The sequence below is a fragment of the Triplophysa dalaica genome, chromosome 1 (assembly GCF_015846415.1).
Source record: "Triplophysa dalaica isolate WHDGS20190420 chromosome 1, ASM1584641v1, whole genome shotgun sequence".
Classification (NCBI taxonomy): domain Eukaryota; kingdom Metazoa; phylum Chordata; class Actinopteri; order Cypriniformes; family Nemacheilidae; genus Triplophysa; species Triplophysa dalaica.
This window is the reverse complement of record NC_079542.1, coordinates 31,842,061-31,859,971: the sequence shown is the minus strand read 5'-3', so window position 1 is coordinate 31,859,971 and position 17,911 is coordinate 31,842,061. Positions and strand designations below refer to the sequence as shown.

General features: G+C 38.6%; 1 protein-coding gene and 1 long non-coding RNA gene across 2 annotated transcripts; both read left to right on the top strand.

The window, feature by feature from the left end:
- Positions 1 to 2,611: 2,611 nt before the first annotated feature.
- LOC130426223 (uncharacterized) lies at positions 2,612 to 6,381 on the top strand. Its single transcript, XR_008907161.1, has 5 exons — positions 2,612 to 2,808; positions 5,099 to 5,233; positions 5,491 to 5,594; positions 5,794 to 5,933; positions 6,107 to 6,381. It is a non-coding gene; the product is annotated as an uncharacterized LOC130426223 (long non-coding RNA).
- A 7,832-nt stretch (positions 6,382 to 14,213) lies between these two features.
- rhcga (Rh family, C glycoprotein a) lies at positions 14,214 to 17,689 on the top strand. Its single transcript, XM_056746660.1, has 11 exons — positions 14,214 to 14,485; positions 14,606 to 14,798; positions 14,874 to 15,024; positions 15,096 to 15,243; positions 15,319 to 15,485; positions 15,568 to 15,705; positions 15,796 to 15,932; positions 16,097 to 16,221; positions 16,313 to 16,386; positions 16,502 to 16,575; positions 17,218 to 17,689. The coding sequence occupies exons 1-11, from the start codon at positions 14,260 to 14,262 to the stop codon at positions 17,249 to 17,251; spliced, it is 1,467 nt and encodes a 488-aa protein (XP_056602638.1). The 5' UTR covers positions 14,214 to 14,259; the 3' UTR covers positions 17,252 to 17,689.
- Positions 17,690 to 17,911: the final 222 nt, after the last annotated feature.

Below are 17,911 nucleotides of genomic sequence, written 5' to 3'. Positions count from 1 at the left end.
TACATTTCGTTACACTGTACTTGTATATGTGTAATGACAATAAAGTTGAATCTAATCTAATCTAATATATTCGGACCGCTAAACGGCTGAATTCCAGACAGGCTCGCTGGGCTCTCTTCTTCGGGCGCTTTGATTTCATTCTTTCCTATCGGCCGGGCTCCAAGAATGGGAAGCCTGATGCCTTGTCGCGGTGCTTTACTTCCCAGGGTGACTCATCTCCTCCCGATACCATCCTACCTTCGGGGTGTGTGCTGGGGGGAGTCACCTGGGGAATCGAACACCATGTCAGACGGGCCCTGAATGGAGTCGAGGTTCCCCGAGAGTGTCCGGCGAGCCTCCTTTTTGTTCATGAGTCGGTCCGCGCGGCCGTTCTCCGTTGGTGCCACTCATCCAGACTCACTTGCCATCCCGGTATCAGGAGGTCGCTGGCTGTCGTCCGTCAGCGATTCTGGTGGCCGGGCATGGCGGAGGACGTCGACCGTTTCGTGAAGGCGTGCTCGGTCTGTGCCCAAAGCAAGTCACTCAACGTACCTCCTTCTGGGCTGCTCCAACCGCTTCCTGTCCCCTCCCGCCCATGGTCCCATATTGCCCTGGATTTTGTGGTTGGTCTCCCTAATTCCAGTGGCAATACGGTAGTCCTTACGGTAGTGGACCGTTTTTCCAAAGCGGTACACTTCCTGGCTCTCCCTAAACTTCCCTCAGCGAAGGAGACAGCCCAGACCGTCGTTGATCACGTCTTCCTGCTTCACGGTCTTCCGGAGGACGTGGTCTCTGATAGGGGGCCTCAGTTCGTTTCTTGCTTTTGGCGCGAATTCTGCCGACAGATTGGTGCTACCCCTAGTCTGTCGTCGGGGTTTCACCCTCAGTCTAATGGCCAGTCTGAGCGCGCCAATCAGGAACTGGGTCGAATGCTCCGCTGCCTGGCTTCTCACAACCCTTCTTCTTGGAGTCAGCAGCTTACGTGGGCTGAGTATGCTCACAACTCGTTGCCGGTATCATCTACTGGAATGTCTCCTTTTATGTGTTGCCTCGGTTACCAACCTCCTTTGTTTTCTTCCCAGGCTCCCGAAACTGCGGTTCCCTCGGTCAAAGCGTTTATTCGCCGTTGCCGCCTTACCTGGAGAAGGGCCAGGGAGGCACTGCTACGGGCCAGGGACCGTACCAAGCGCATCGCTGACCGCCACCGGAGAGAGGCTCCCAGGTACATCTGTGGACAACGGGTGTGGCTCTCTACGAGGGACCTCCCTTTGCGGGTTCCGGCTCGTAAACTGGCTCCTCGTTTCATAGGGCCATACCCGATTGTTAAAGTCATCAGTCCGGTGGCGGTGTGGCTTCGGTTGCCCGGGTCCCTTCGCCGAGTGCACCCAGTCTTCCACGTCTCCAAGGTCAAGCCTATCAGTCGCTCTCCTCATGTTCCCCCCCTCTCCTCCCCTGTCTCCCCCCCTCCTCCCCTGGTCATTGACGGAGCTCCCGCCTTCAGGGTCAGGAGGGTGCTTGACTCTAGGCGACGTGGTCGGGAATTCCAGTACCTGGTTGATTGGGAGGGTTATGGTCCGGAGGAGAGATGTTGGGTCCCGGCCCGGGACATTCTGGACCGTTCCCTCATTGAGGCTTTCCTCCGCCGTCACTCTTCTTTCGCCTCGGGCGCACCGGGAGGGGAGGGGTACTGTCAGGTCTCGGGTTTAACTTTCTTCTTTCTTCCTGGCAATCTCCACGCAGCTGTTTTCACTTACACTCTCGCACACTTGTTTGTAATTTCCTCATTATCTCTCGCCTCCTTATAGTCAGCCTCTGCTTTCCTTTCCGTTGCCAGTGTGTTGATTCTTGCACGATAACCGCTAGTCCTCTTGTCTTGTTGGGTTTCTAATACTCTTCCCTCCAGTTGCATTGCTGGTGGTTTCTTGTACGCAGGCTGATCGTCTCGTCGCTGCCTTCCTTTTGGATTACCCGGTTTGGATTACGTCTGCTGTCCACTCTACTACGGTTTTGCTTAATTCCCTTGGATGACGTTCGCACCTCGCCTGACCCTGCCTGTCTGACACAGAGTTCGCTTCTACCCTACAGATCCTGTTGACACCTTGTTTGATCTTCGCCTGTTTTGACTCCGATTCAGCTCGCTCCCATTTACCTGTGGCGTCTTACGGCATTGCTTATGATTTATATGTTAAGCTCCTTAATTGATTAAAAGACTGTATAAACGCATCTGCATTTGGGTCTGTCCTCTATTCCTGACAGAAGGTGGAGAAATGATACATTCTTTCATTTTCATGTGAACTATCTCTTGAACTGAATGTCGCATTGTAAATCACCTCTTGATAAACTTAAACTACCGCCTAATAAACCTGTTGCACAAGGCAGTGAATGTCAATGGGTTTATCAGTCTCATCTGAATGTTTTTTAATGATATCACTCTCCACATCTTTGAAACACAGACCGGTTCCATCTCTTATTCAACACAAGGTTCAGACTAGTGCCATCCTAAAACAACACTGAAACAGGTGAGTTAAAGATGACCAATCAAGAATTAATGCGACGCTGCGTGGACCAATCGGCCTATGACAAAAAAGCAGAAAAATGCTCGACTACACAGGGAAGAAGATCAGCTGCCGCTTTTTGAATGGATGTGAGTGGAGGAGAGTCTTACCTACCCTAAATAAATTGCATTTGAGAGGCAATAGCGTATCATTTAATGAACAGACAGCCTGTCCGCTAATCTTCAACATGGTGTACATTAAACAATAATGCTTCTGTAGAGAACTATATGTAGGATTTAAACGGTCTTTAAAAGAGAAGGCAATGTCACGACAGGTAGGATTTATCCATGGCATTATCATCATTTACCAATAGATATTTAGTAATATTATGTGGTATTGTTTATTACATACTGCTATGTGTGCTCAATGATGCAACTTTTTAATAAAAATTTAAGAAGTATATAAATTATGACATGAAACTGAAACGCAGCCACTGACTGAAGTCATTTTGTATGATTGGTTAAGATGCCTCACATTATCCAAGTTTAGCCGTTACAGGTTTTCCAGTGGCAGAGAGCAAAAATGCGAAGACTTATTCTAAAAAAATCACTTTTATAATTTACTTAATTGTTTGAAGACTATTATATCATATGTATTAAAAATGGCTTATGATCGATATGTGTGTTGAACTAAAGAGGTGAAACTGAAGCCATTCTTACTGTTTATTGCTAAGAGCTTAAGCTCACGTAATGGGAACCCTTATCAAAAAGAAATTTATTCAAGTGTGCTATGAGTAGGCCTATACTAATTTTAAAATAAAAATAGGAAAGTGTACTTTCAGATTACTTCTTATGTACTTCTTAGAAATTTACTTTATGTATTTCTCAGAAATATATTTAAACTTTTCACCCAGTAAAGTCAAGTATATTTGGCCTATACTCGTACTTAATCTTTTGAGTTTTAAGTATACTTGGCTTGTACTTGTGTCTATTCTTTTGCTTGAGTAGCCTATTATATTCTTTTCTCAAAGGTGGTGGTGCTCTTATTATTATTTTGGACAAAACTTTGGTAGATAACTTGTCCCGCACTGTTTGTCATAGACCCATAAATCCAGCAAAGTTGTGCTATAGACATTAAAAGTCATCTTGCATATGATTGTGGTGAAGCTATCAAGCCAGGCCCTAGCAACATTAAGAGCACCTTAGAAACCAAACAACCTGACAAAACTTTTGCCACGACACAGAATACCTTAGCAACACCATAGCGACCACCTAAAACACTTAAGCAATCGAGTGCCAAGTTTTGCCACAGCAAGTAGATTTATACATACTTCACAATCTTGACATTTTCTTCTAGTTTTATTTACAATGTTTTATTATTCATTCACATCTTCTAGTGTAGACAGTAATAAGTATGACTTGGCTCGGAAGAAAATAGGTAAATACAAATGTGTGGAACTTAAATGCTTGCTTAAAAAACATAAGTGCATTTAATTTATTTTGCTAAGCAATGACAACTCTGAATTAAAGAATGCGATTAAACTCAACAAATTCATTTGACTGTTCTTACAAGTGTAAGTTACATGTGTGTATTGGCACTGCTGGAGCGCAATTGCACAGTTCAACCTGTAGGTGTTGTTCAATGACATAATAGTCATGTTAAGTGAGTTCTACATTAACATTTCGTGATAGTACTGTAATATAATTTCTCCACTGTGTTGAATTGCGATTATTTGTAGATGAGTCAATGTTGTTATGGGTAGAATATAGACTTGTATGGAGATTAAAACATGAATTCCTCAACAAGTGATTTGCATTGGTAAGGTAAATTAGGTCTGTTGTAAATGTGTGATTTTAAAATAGCTTTAAAGCGGGTGTAAAGCATACCTATAGAGTAGTATTGCATGCTTCGTTTCTTCAAAGAGTATTTAGTTTTATCACATTTATAAAAGATAGATACAGCTTTATTACTTTTTCTGAAACAAACAGCCCGTGCAGGGTTAGGCTGAACCAAAGCATGTGTGCACCCATGGTCAACAAAACACAGACATCAGTTTCACTCACCGCAGGCAGTTCATGTCCGGCATCTTTTAGTGCTCGGACGGCTCTATAAATTAGTTTCAAACGATCTCCAAATCCAGTGTTATATTCACCGTGTATATAACATTCATCACCCAAATGCATTGAACAAACAAACACCTGAACTTCACCAACGTATGCTCTCTCTCTCCTGCTTACAAGTGAAAGTGACGTCTGCGCATGCTCCTTCTCCTGCTCTCATGTCGCCAGTCCGCGTGCTTTTCAGGCAGAATTGTCCAATTAATTACTAAGAAAAGTTGTTACGAAACAGTTTTATATGTTCGAAAACAACTTTCCGAAACCTGTACGATCGCTGGGGGAGTGTATCACGCACAGAAATACCACGTTATACGCCCAACTCGTTTTTTGACAAGTTGACCATGTTAAGTATGATAAGACAGCACGTTTAACATTGTAAAGAAGTCAGAATGCATGACACATCATAGCAGGGCCGCTTTAAGTATTACTCTATGGATTTTTAGACTAAAGCCTGGCTCAGACTACAGGAGTTTTAAAATTCTGACAGATTTAAAATTCTGGTTGCAGAATCTTTGCAGATACAATGATGTAGTTTGCCATGCATCTTAGAAGTTGTAGTCGATTTGCGAACACAGCTTTAAATGCGGCCTATGAAAAGGACTTCATTTCCCAGAATGCTCCCTCTCACAAGAAGAACCAGAAGTAAGTTGAAACTTTCACTTAAATCTAAACTAACAGGTTTTGCTTCCTACTCGATTGGCTTTTTTGTTCATATGCAATCATTTTTTTTCAAAGTTTATCCATGATTGAGTTTTGTTTGTAGAAAACATTGTCAACTTTGTTGGCACTAAATAAGTGAAGGTTGTGCTTGCAGTCTGGTTAAAGAGTGATGTTTGTTTAATAAATTTCATTGAAAAGCTATGTGTGTGTTTTGATTTTTTAAATTATGTCGTTGACAGAGTAAAATTAAAAAAAAGAACACGACAACAGTCCATTTTGTGGAACAGCAGACTCATCTCCAGTCAAAGACAGACTCCCTGAGGCCACCAAAAAGGAAAACAAAGTAAGACTGTATATTATTTCATTCTTTAACATTTTCCTAACAGGTCATTGTACTTTTGTACAATTTCAACTGAATCTGTAACCATTTGAAAATGATATGTTTCTATTTGGTCTTGTATGGACCAAATATCAGTATTAGTTCCAAAAGCATGTTGTGGTAATCTGTCTTAATACTGACAGCATGTTTTCAAACATTCAAGGTACTTGATCTTGGATTATATGTTGGAGTGGATGTGAAGACACAGTCTGGTGAATGTAGATGGCAATAAAAAACCCAGGCCAAAACTGTAAACTGGAGAGCTGTACATGGAAAATATGATTCCCAATTTTGTTGTGATTGGTAAGCGCTTACATTAAGAGCCTGGAACTCTTAAATCTACAAACAATTTTTTCATGTATTAAACGTAAAACTCTTAGGCCTGATGGTGTATTATAGTGTGAAATGTTTCTAATTATTATGCATTTTATTTAACCACATTTTTAACTCTGTATGTGTATGCTTTTATTCTAAAGGCACCAAGAAGTCCTTCATTTGCACAGATGACTGAGCTGGAGGTCACAAAAAGTTCCGAAACCTGGGTTTCATCTAATTGTTTTCATTTTCTACAGTGTTGTTTGTAACTTATTTGCAACTTATAACTGTATATTTGCACCTCTGTTAACACATTTTTGTCTTTAATTTCTCTTGTTTGTCTATTCAGTTTGTTTATTGGTCTCTGTTAATATATTTTTATGCACTAAATATTTTACATTGTGTTAATTTAATCCTTAATGTATGAATTTAGTGCTTAGTTTATTGTTGCTGTGTTTTTTGTATTGTGTAAACTATTTTCAGTATATGTTGCTTTTAGTTTATTGTTTGGCATTATTTGTTGCTTATTTTCCATTTTCCGTTTCTTTTGTCTAAATGTTAGTTTGATTGTTTTTTGGCACCTTTTTTGACATTGTATTTATTTTTTCTGCGTTTGAGTAGATTTTATTGTCAGCATCAATTAAACACAATACTTGTATTTGCTTGGTGTCTGTGTTTTCCCAATTATCCAATATATTACTATACATCTCTGGGAGAATAAGGTATTTATTTGCTATCTGGGCAGTAGAGTAAATAAAAAATAACATAGCCATTACTGTGAAATTACAGAACAGCCATAAACAGAAAACTTTACTTGAACTGTACAATTGCGGTAAATAACTGCCAGTAGTTTACTGTGGAATAACAGCACAACTGTAAGTTGCAAACCTGTAAAATTACATTAAATGGGTGGAACCACTGCTGCCCGTACTTTACTGTAAACTTACGGGGATTTTTTTTACAATGTGTATTGTGTGTTGCATACTTGCATAAAACATAAAATCTAACAGAACCATTGATGGATTAAATTTAATGGATTAAAGTGTTATTCAAAAAACAAAAAACACTCCTAGTCTATAAATCAACTCTTCTATTTATTCTGAAATGTAAAATCAAATGCTGAAAGACTCACAAACACACTTTGTGAATTCTGCTTTGTATTTAAGAACTCTATATTTTGTTATATGGTTAATCATACTATTTATTGTTTTCTCTTATTACTGTATACACAATAATCAATTTAAGACCTTTTTTTCCTCTGTTACTTGTACAAAAAGAAGATGCTTCCAATTCTTTAAATGACATGAAACACACAGTACATATTTGTAATGTAAGTGTAATAGTAATATTGCTTTTCTTTCTTACAGAACGGGGATTGTTACAAATCCAATCACCTGTCGGGGAGAGACAATCAAGTTTCCCAGAATTACTGCATTTGGAGGGCTTCTAAAAGGGATTATTAATAGACGACCTTGGAAACCCATTTTAAAAAGTATCTATGGCTGTAACAAATATTTTGTACAGTTATTACATATGACCAAAAATTAATGTTTTGACTCTTTTATTATTTTTTGTATTTACTATATAGAAACATTTTGTATTTATTATGTCTCTTCCAATATTTCCTGTTTTATACTTCTGTCACTATACTTTTTATATAAATATAGCTACTTCAGATAATAAAATATATTTGTAAGGCTGTGAAAGATTTGAATCGTGCTTTAGAAATAAATTAGAACTGAAGAGAATTGAATTTACTTATTTTATGGTTTGGCTTACTTCAAAATCTGATAAGTATGTGTTTCTTAATATTTTCCTAAGGGGCTGTCTCCACCAAGGCATTTCTGCCTGTGTTGTTTTCCACGGTAAAGCCGCGCTTTTTTAGAAGTCATAAGTTGACGTTTTTTTTTTCGCTCAGCCGGTTTGACCAGGCACCAAGAATTAAAAAATGATCAACTTTAGGCAAAACGCTACGCCTGCAGCGGTCGTTTTCAGCCGAACTCCTGCCGTTTACAGCCGCGTAAGTGCTCCTTGGGGGACCCAGCCCCTTAACGTAATGAATATATAAATAGTATGTTCATAAAACATACTTTAACAAGTAGTTTACTAAGAATAGACCCTTAAAGTGTACCAACAAATGTATTACAGTTTTGATAGTTAACTATCAGTATATATGCAACGTAATGAAAGCATACAAGCTTACTTAAAATAAATTAGTAGTTTACTGAGAGTAAACATTTTCTTTAAAAAATGACAAATCTGCTACAAGTAATGAACTAGTTAATTACAATTACACTTATTAGTAAACTAACAGCAGACCTTATAGTAAACTAAACCTAAAGAAAATTGGTTGCAATTTATTTTACAGTAAGTGTACCAACAGTGTTTAATATATTCAAAATTAAATAAAAAATGTCGATGAGACAGCAAAAAAACATCAGACTTACACAGTGTGAGTAACTGGTAACTGGTAAAGTATATGTGAAGATATAGGCGTATACTCTACATTCAAAGACTTTTAAATTTGTTGCTGACATTTAGAAACTTTGTATCTCTATATTTTACTTATGTTAAATGTAATAGTAATAAAATGCCTCTTGCTTTGGGGTTTTGTCAATGACATTCAATGTGTGTATAAAGTGTACAGAAATGGGCTGAAAGATGATACTGGCACATTTTCAACAATAATATACCTGCTTGTTGAATGAAACTGTCTACACTTGAATAAATGCATGTCGATCAATATAAGCTTTGGTTACATACTGAGAAAACTGAAGATCGTGACCAGTGGCTGCAGGTGAAAAAGAAAACCTGCTTGCATGTCAATGCATGACCAAAAGGAATTGACCCTGTCCGGAATACCGTCCATTTGTGTTTTAAAGCTTTGGAAAGTGTAAGTGCCTGAGACAAATTATCATGCTTTTCAATTGAGCCTTGTAATGTGAAATGGGCTTCCGTTAGGTGCAGCCCATGTACATATTACATCTGAAAGTAGTTAATCTGCAGTTTTAATGAGAAGCTTTATTAATTAAAAGTTCTTACATTTTAATTTAAAAGTGCTTTATAACATGAATGTTACACAGTAACAAAAATTCATTGCAGTTTGTATTTTCTATATCACCGATATAAGTATTTATTCGTCATTTTTAATAATCTTTATTAAGAGTGTTTATTAAGTGGAGTTACACTGGGTGTAATATGTTGTGCAATACACCTATTGGTGTAATGAATCATATCAGATCAAATGACAGATCGGTTCACACCCTTCCGGAAAACAGAACCATGTAATGACTAATTAAAGTTGAAAGGAATTGAGTGTTCTACTTTAGTATACTGCTTTAAGGTAAACAAAAAAAATGTAGCCTATACTTCTTAGTGGCTGCACTTTTATTCTTAAAAGAAGGTTTTTTTTTTATTCTTAATTTAAATGAAAAAATAATATTTCATACATTCAAGCACACCTTCAGATCAAAATGTTTTCTTTAGATTTTAAAACATTCCACTCTTTCTAGCAGTATTGTACATTTTGTCGCTGTCCTTCTGCAACCTCTAATGTTCCATTCGCTTTTTATAGTAGACCTTATAACAAAACTATATGTGACCCTGGACCACAAAACCAGTCTTATGGATTGTTCATCGGAACAAAGACATGTATACACATGTATTTATTCGAGGGTGAGTAAATGATGATTTTTTTGGGTGTACTGTCCCTTTACTTACTTTTTGCAACAGTTATTTCAAGACTTTCTAAAATGTTAGAATACAATCAGGCATAATGTATATGTGTTATGTCCACTAACTTACTTCAATAACCACAAACCATCATTTCATCCCAAACTAGTGTCATTCCGCAGTAACAGCTTTATTTAACCTGAATTTGTGAACCAAATGTAAACACATTTCCTACATTTAGTCAACGTTGACAAATCCCACAAAAATGAAAAGAACATGCATCAATAGAATGAGTAACGTTTTATAAAGGTTAAGTCCTAATCACCGTACATGGAAAATGTTTTTGAGCCCCCCAGCAATATAGACATGCCAATCTGAGTCTTTACACTGGGCAGAACTGTCAAAATCTCACACAAACATACGTGTGAAGACTGAGGTCATTTCTAATGACTGAATACTTTCATTGCTGTTGCAGTTCACAGGTCAGCATTTTAGATGATTAAACCTGCTGCAATTCACCCCAGAGCCATAACAAGTGTCCTGTTCCAGAGAGCCTCATCCCTCATGAAAGAGCAGCTTACATGCTTCAGGCATAAATCAGAGATGTTATAAAGTTATTAAAAAGTTTTTTATCTTTTTTACACAAGCGTGTGTGTCACATCACATGTCTTAACACGTTTGATCACATGTCCTCTCACTATCAGTGTTTGTATCAGTGATACTGTCGTCTTTCAGCGTGAACAGTGTTCATTCCTCTCCACTAGCCCAACGGTCTCCTCAGAGCTCCACATTCCAGATTCACCTCAGATTATAAAAAAAAGTCAAAAAAGCTTTCAGCCAACCGTAACTCTGAGATCTGAAGATTTGATTATATTCAAACCGCACCTGTTTCCTCTAAGCGTGTCTTAGTTTGACGGTGTGTGTGTCTTTTTATTGACAAATGGGCCTTATATTGTCATTGATGGTGATTTATAAATTTACTCGTAGAATGCTTTTTCTTTCACATCTGGGCTGGACGCAACTGTGATATGAATTATAGTAACTTACTGTGACTTTATCTGGAAGTCCAGAGGTAGTCCAATGCTGTTTGCTGTAAAGGCTTTAAACGGGTTTTATGCATTTGACCTACCAAGGAATGGGACAGTTCTGGTCTAAAAAACTCAGAAATTCTCACTTTAGAAAAAATTGACATCTATTGATATGATTCATCATTGAAGAAGAAATTTCTTGACTACTTTTCTTAACAGCGAGCGAATAATTGAAATGTTATCTAGATGCTGCTGGTACATATTGAATGCTTGTCTTGTGTTTGACTGACAGCGAAAGATGTAATATCTTTTTGTCGCCATTGATGGAATGTGCATGTGAAGGCCAGGGATGTCATGTGATTCCTGCTATCCCTGGAATGCTGTCCTGTCAAAGTTCTAAGACCCACCCTTACAGTCACATGTTTTTGTTTAGTGAAACACACCTCTGGAAGCTCCATCACATGGTTTCTAACCATCTACGGACTTACGCATTTTTATTGACTAGACATGATGTTAACTTTGGAAAAACATTTGATACTTGAAAATTAATGATGGTTTTATTATAGTGAAGGTGCAAAGGACTGTGGCAAAACAATGGTTAGTTATGATTTTGTATATATATTTTTTTGACAAACACTTCAGCTATTTATCAAGGTTCATGTTCGATAGCTGGGACTGTTCCCAATTTTGACCGAAAACCCCCAGTCCTAAGTGACTATGATGAATGGCAAAGATACAGCCTCAGATCCCGTTTTGGGTCATCTTTGAAAAGTTTGCTACGTCATAACTTTTGAAAAACACCGAAAATTCATGTCCGTGTGGATCAGTTCAAAGATCATCTGAGCCAATTTTCATAACAATCGATTTCAAATTCAAGAATTAGTTGTGAAATAAAGCAATACTGTACTTCAAGATGGTCGCTACTCACAGGACTATTGAGGACCACCACTGTGAGTGTAACAAGTTTCATCAATTCCCTATGTACTGTTCATAGGGCTGCCGAAGAAATTAGGGAAGATTGCCATACCAACAGAAGTGACAGTGGCCTTAGCCCCTTCAAGGTTTTGCCGCTAAATAGTAATGCTTAAATCTTTCCAACAAGGCTTACATACAGTTGTGTTCAAAATTATTTAACCCTCACTGAAATTGATTGTTTTGGTCGGTTTGACATTGATTATGATCATTCAGTCATCCTGCTTACAATTAAATCAAAGAGGCAAGTGTAGGTCAGACAAATATAACATAACATTTATAATGAAATAACCACAAATGTCTTTTCTGAGCTCACATCATTATCAGTTTTATTCAACCCCCAAGTGACATTCAATCTTAGTACTTAGTACAACATCCTTTTACAGTTATAACAGCTTTTAAACGTGAAGCATAGCTTGACACAAGTGTCTTGCAGCGATCTACGGGTATCTTCGCCCATTCATCATGGGCAAAAGCCTCCAGTTCAGTGACATTCTTAGGCTTGCGCACTGCAACTGCTTTCTTTAAGTCCCACCAGAGGTTCTCAATCGGATTTAAGTCTGGTGACTGCGATGGCCACTTCAAAATGTTCCAGCCTTTAATCTGCAACCATGCTCTAGTGGACTTGGAGGTATGCTTGGGATCATTGTCCTGTTGAAAGGTCCAACGTCTTCCAAGCCTCAGGTTTGTGACGGACTGCATCACATTGTCATCCAATATCTCCTGGTACTGAAGAGAATTCATAGTACCTTGCACACGCTGAAGCTTCCCAGTACCTGCAGAAGCAAAACAGCCCCACAGCATGATTGACCCCCCCGCCATGCTTCACAGTAGGCAAGGTGTTCTTTTCTTCATAGGCCTCGTTCTTCCTCCTCCAAACATAGCGTTGATCCATGGGCCCAAACAGTTTTAATTTTGTTTCATCAGTCCACAAACACTATCCCAAAACTTCTGTGGTTTGTCCACATGACTTTTGGCATACTGCAGTCGACTCTTCTTATTCTTTGGGGACACCAAGGGGGTGCGCCTGGGAGTTCTGGCATGGAGGCCTTCATTACGCAGGGTGCGCCGTATTGTCTGAGCAGAAACTTTAGTACCCACATCTGACAAATCTTTTCTCAGTTCCTCAGCAGTCACACGGGGACTTTTCTCCACTCTACGCTTCAGGTAGCGCACAGCAGTCGAAGTCAGCATCTTCTTTCTGCCACGACCAGGTAGCGTTTCAACAGTGCCCTTTGCCTTGAATTTGCGAATGATGCTTCCTATGGTGTCTCTTGGTATGTTTAACATCTTTGCAATCTTGTTATAGCCATTGCCCTTCCTGTGAAGATTAATCACCTGTTCTCTTGTCTTCCTGGACCATTCTCTTGACCTCACCATGTTTGTAACCACACCAGTAAATGTCTAGAAGGAGCTGAGTATCACAGTCATTTTAAAGCTGCCTAATTGGTGCTTATTAGGCTTTATTGCTGCTCCCTGATATCCACAGGTGTTTTCAATACCTGATTGAAAACACTTCACTGAACCTCTGTTCTTCAGAGTGGTAGTCTTTAAGGGGTTGAATAATTATGTCAATGAAGAATTCACAAAATAAACATTTACTACTGTATTACAAAACTAATTGATGTAATTTTAGTTGCATATGGTTCTTTAAGAAGTCCTTGTAGGATTTCATTCTGAATACAATTACAAATGTACACTAAATTCCCTAAAACCATTTACAACATTGGGGGTTGAATAATTTTGAACACAACTGTAGGTTTTTCTTTTTTTAATTGATAGACATAAAATAACGGTTGAGCAAATTGCACTTATGTTAATAACATAGACAAACTCGACTCCTCTGAATGTTTAATTAAACTGTGTTGCGAGTTGAATTAAAGAACTAAGCATCGTGAGCGGAGTTATGTCAGGTTTTGTAATGCAGTTACGTCAGAAAATACTGATAACATCTTGTATGCACAGTAGAAAAATGTTGATCGGCTGTTTACATGTGTCACATGACTTGTGAGCCAAATATGAATGAGCTCGATAACCATTAACAGTCAAGCTCTCTATTCATCTCTTAGATATAGAAAAAAAATACACAAACTGCTAAATAAGATGCAACCTTTATATAAAAATAAAGCTGCAATACTCAAAAGGATGAGGTTGAGCTTGTGCTGATTTACTTACATCTTCAAAAAATAAAGGTGACACTATCATTCCCTGCAGAATAAAGGAAATTAGTCACCTGCGCTGTCTAATTCCCAGATTCGACAGAACGTGTTTGCCCTGCTTTTCCTGATTACAAAGGTATTACACAGAAGTTCATTCTCATTCAGTTAGATATGAACCTCTTAATAGAATACCTGCGACATGTGAGCTTAAACTCCAGGATAAAGTTTAAATCCAAGTTGCATTATAGTCTTTAACCTAAATGTGATTTTATAGTAATCGTGAAGACAACCAAAAACACGAAAAGAAGTCAGACATGTGAGCAGATATGAATCAATCTTTTTGTCTGATGAGTGTCACGGCATTCGTCTGCGGGAGGTGCACCTGCAGCAGGTGAGCGTGGGCACACCTCTGGATTAAAGTCCATAAATACAACTTCACTCATTACTCCAAACAGAGTCCCCACCTGAATATCTCATCGAAACATGGGAAACTTAGCAGACTTCTGCCGGCGTTTTTGGTGCCCTATGAAGAATCCAAATGTGCGGGCCAGCCTGCCCGCGGTATGCTTCATCTGGCAGATAGCTATGATCATCTTGTTTGGACTCTTTGTGCGTTACAATGAAGAAGCGGATGCACACTGGTCGATGCACATGCAGGAGAAGAACATTACAAGCAATATCGAAAATGACTTTTACTTCAGATACCCAAGTGAGTACTTGTTGTTTAACTTTTGATGTTGGTGGATAACTGAGGTGAAGCTGAGGAGATTAAAGTAGGTTTATTGCACTTCTAAACCTTCTCCGCCCTGTGCTTTTCCTTGCTTGGCAGGTTTTCAGGACGTGCATGTGATGATCTTCGTGGGTTTTGGTTTTCTCATGACCTTCTTGAAACGCTACAGCTTCGGTGGGGTCGGGTTTAACTTCCTCATTGCAGCGTTCGGCATCCAGTGGGCTCTGCTCATGCAGGGCTGGTTCCACTCGCTGGACCCTGCTGATGGGCTAATCAAGATCGGAATTGAAAAGTAAGTTGCACCAAGATCATCTTATTTCAGATTTGTCCTTTTTTTATAAACTTTGCACTCATTTGTTTTCAATAGTCTCATCAATGCCGATTTCTGTGTCGCCGGATGTCTCATTGCATACGGAGCTCTCCTGGGAAAAGTCAGCCCGGTCCAGCTGATGGTCTTGACGCTGTTCGGAATCCCTTTGTTTGCGGTGGAAGAGCACATAATTTTGGATCTTCTCCATGTGAGTAGCAACCACCTCGTGTTCTTGTTTAACATCTTCAATTCTGGATGTTAAACCTACTTTGTTCACAGGTTAGGGATGCTGGTGGTTCGATGGTCATCCACACATTTGGAGCATATTACGGTCTAACCATATCGTGGATCCTTTATCGACCGAAACTGAAGCTCAGCAGCAGCCTTCACGGCTCTGTCTATCACTCCGATGTCTTTGCCATGATTGGTATGATTAAAGAGCACATCATATGTGAACGGGGGTCAAGGTGCTCTTCATTATCTAAATAGTTTTTTCTAACAGGAACTCTCTTCCTCTGGATGTTTTGGCCCAGTTTCAACTCCGCCATCTCAGATCATGGAGACGGTCAACACAGGGCGGCCATAAACACTTATCTGGCACTGGCTGCTTCTGTTCTCACCACGTTTGCCATCTCTAGTCTTTCAGCCAAGAAGGGAAAGCTGGACATGGTAAATCATTGCGTCTCATTATGTCAACGCCTACAAATTTGCAATGCATATGTTTTCTTAAGCACAACATATATGCTTGTAGGTGCATATCCAGAATGCCACCCTGGCTGCAGGAGTCGCCATGGGAACTGCAGCCGAGTTTATGATCACAACATACGGCTCGCTGATAGTTGGATTCTGCTGCGGGATCCTGTCCACTTTCGGATATCTGGTGCTCACGGTGCGTATCAAGGCTGATCAGGTGCATTTGAGTGGTAAAGCATAAAAGACATCGAGATCTAAATATGTTTGGTTTTGTTTTTCAATGTAGCCACTTATGGAAAAGTATTTGAAGATTCAAGATACCTGTGGCATCCACAATTTGCATGCCATGCCAGGTCTCCTCGGAGGAGTTGTGGGGGCCATCACAGCGGCATTAGCCAGTGAGAGTGTATACGGACATGAGGGGTGGGTGCTATGTCAATTGTTTATAAACATTGATATTAGAGAAATATAAGTCTAATTTAAAAAAATCAAGTTGTGTCGGAAATGCTTTGCTTGAATGAAAATGTGTCTAGAACAGTTTGGCACATACTATAAAGTACTGTATTTTTATTGTCCTACATCGACAGGTTGATAAACACCTTTGATTTCAAGGGGGAGTATGCAAACAGGACACCTGGCACGCAGGGAGGTTACCAGGCCGCTGGTATATGCGTAGCTCTTGCTTTTGGAATCGTAGGTGGCATTATCGTCGGTGAGCATAAAACACCAATGTTGCATGTGCAGATATGTACGATTTTTTAAATGTAAAAACTATGGGAATTGATTTTATGTGTATTTTGAAGGTTGTATCCTGAGGTTGCCAATTTGGGGAGACCCATCAGATGATAATTGCTTTGATGATGAGGTGTATTGGGAGGTGAGTTTCGTCATGTCGCCACCAGGTGGCACCTTAGAGCATAAATACGAAATAATGAGAATGTGTGTAAGAAAAAAACTTTGATGTCGTGTATAATTTATGTATAATAACGTAGTTACCTGATGAGGAAGAGAGTCTCCCCCCTATTCTCGAGTACAAAAATCACACGACCGGCAAAATCCCAGAGATGTAAGTATCTTGTCTTCCTTAAATCGATTTACATTTACATTTGGTCATTTAGCAGACGCTTTTATCCAAAGCGAGTTACAGGTGGGGTAAGCAATGTAAGCAATTGGGACAGCATAAGGACAACAAAAGGATAAGGGCAACAAAAAAAGAAGTATACAGAGTTAAATTGGAGGATTTAAAATTTTTTATAAAGAGTGGACAGGAAATAGAAGTCAGAACTGATCAATCAGGATTATAGGTTAGCATGCCCTGTGAGATTTATAATTTGACCAATCAACAATTTTAATTCTTTTTATTATTTACTTAAATGTATTTTCTTTAAATCTCCTTTGCAACAATGCACAATTTAGAGAATTAAAACCGGAATATAATGAAAAGACTATCCAATGGTTACATATATGAATTAAACGTTATAAAAAATCCTTTAAGAATTACAATACAACGTAAAAAAATACGAGCTATTAGATAAATGCATGTGAGCTTGTTGCATTATATCACCACATGATGTCACCAGAGTAGCACACAAAACATTTTCATGTCACACAAACTCTTCGATGCTCTTCATCTGTACGTGATGTCCTGTGTGCTGTTACTCGGTGTTTACTTCATTACTTCAATTTGAGTGTTTTTAATATTTAATAGGTCGCAGATGAGCTTCACTGTGGAGCAGAGCTGATTCAACAATGATGCTCAGAGATCCCCTGACTGACTCTTTTTAAGGATGAAGTGCTCCTGATCTGTTCTGTACTGTAAAGATTCAGTTCAATGTTATATTTAGATAATTAAATAATATATTTTAGTTTAATATATAAGTTGATGAATTGACTTCTTTTGATAAGTGTTAATAGTTAGGCCTATTTATCTATAGCTGTTAAAGTTGATTATGTACATTAATATGTAAAGATTTTTTTCAAAGTATTTTTTTTCTACAGTAAATGTGTTGTTAAATATAACCTCAAGCATTTTTACATATAATGTATATAAACAACCTTTACACTGCTTAAATCTAGGCTTGATTTCTAAACGGTAATTTAGATAATTTTTTAAACTTACTATCAAAAGCTGTATTTTACACCTATGTATTGTTGTCTAATAAATATTTTATTAACCTTGAGACAGTTTAATTTTTTCTCTTTAATAAAGTGTTGCTACTGTGCTCAACATCATTCGTACTTTCTTTTATCTTGCCAAATCGTAAACATGGATGTATGACGAAAATATTATATAAATTAAATACATTTTGTTTCAATAAAACCTTATATTTGAATGCACATGTATAGCTAATTTGCTGAGCATAATATAATATTTACTAAAAGCATATCAATAAACTAAAAGT

Excerpts from the sequence above, each read along its gene's own strand:
- rhcga (XM_056746660.1), top strand. The coding sequence starts at position 14,260 with ATGGGAAACTTAGCAGACTTCTGCCGGCGTTTTTGGTGCCCTATGAAG. Across the intron at positions 14,799-14,873 it reads ATCAAGATCGGAATTGAAAA|TCTCATCAATGCCGATTTCT; the intron begins GTAAGTTGCACC and ends TGTTTTCAATAG. Across the intron at positions 15,933-16,096 it reads AGTGTATACGGACATGAGGG|GTTGATAAACACCTTTGATT; the intron begins GTGGGTGCTATG and ends CTACATCGACAG.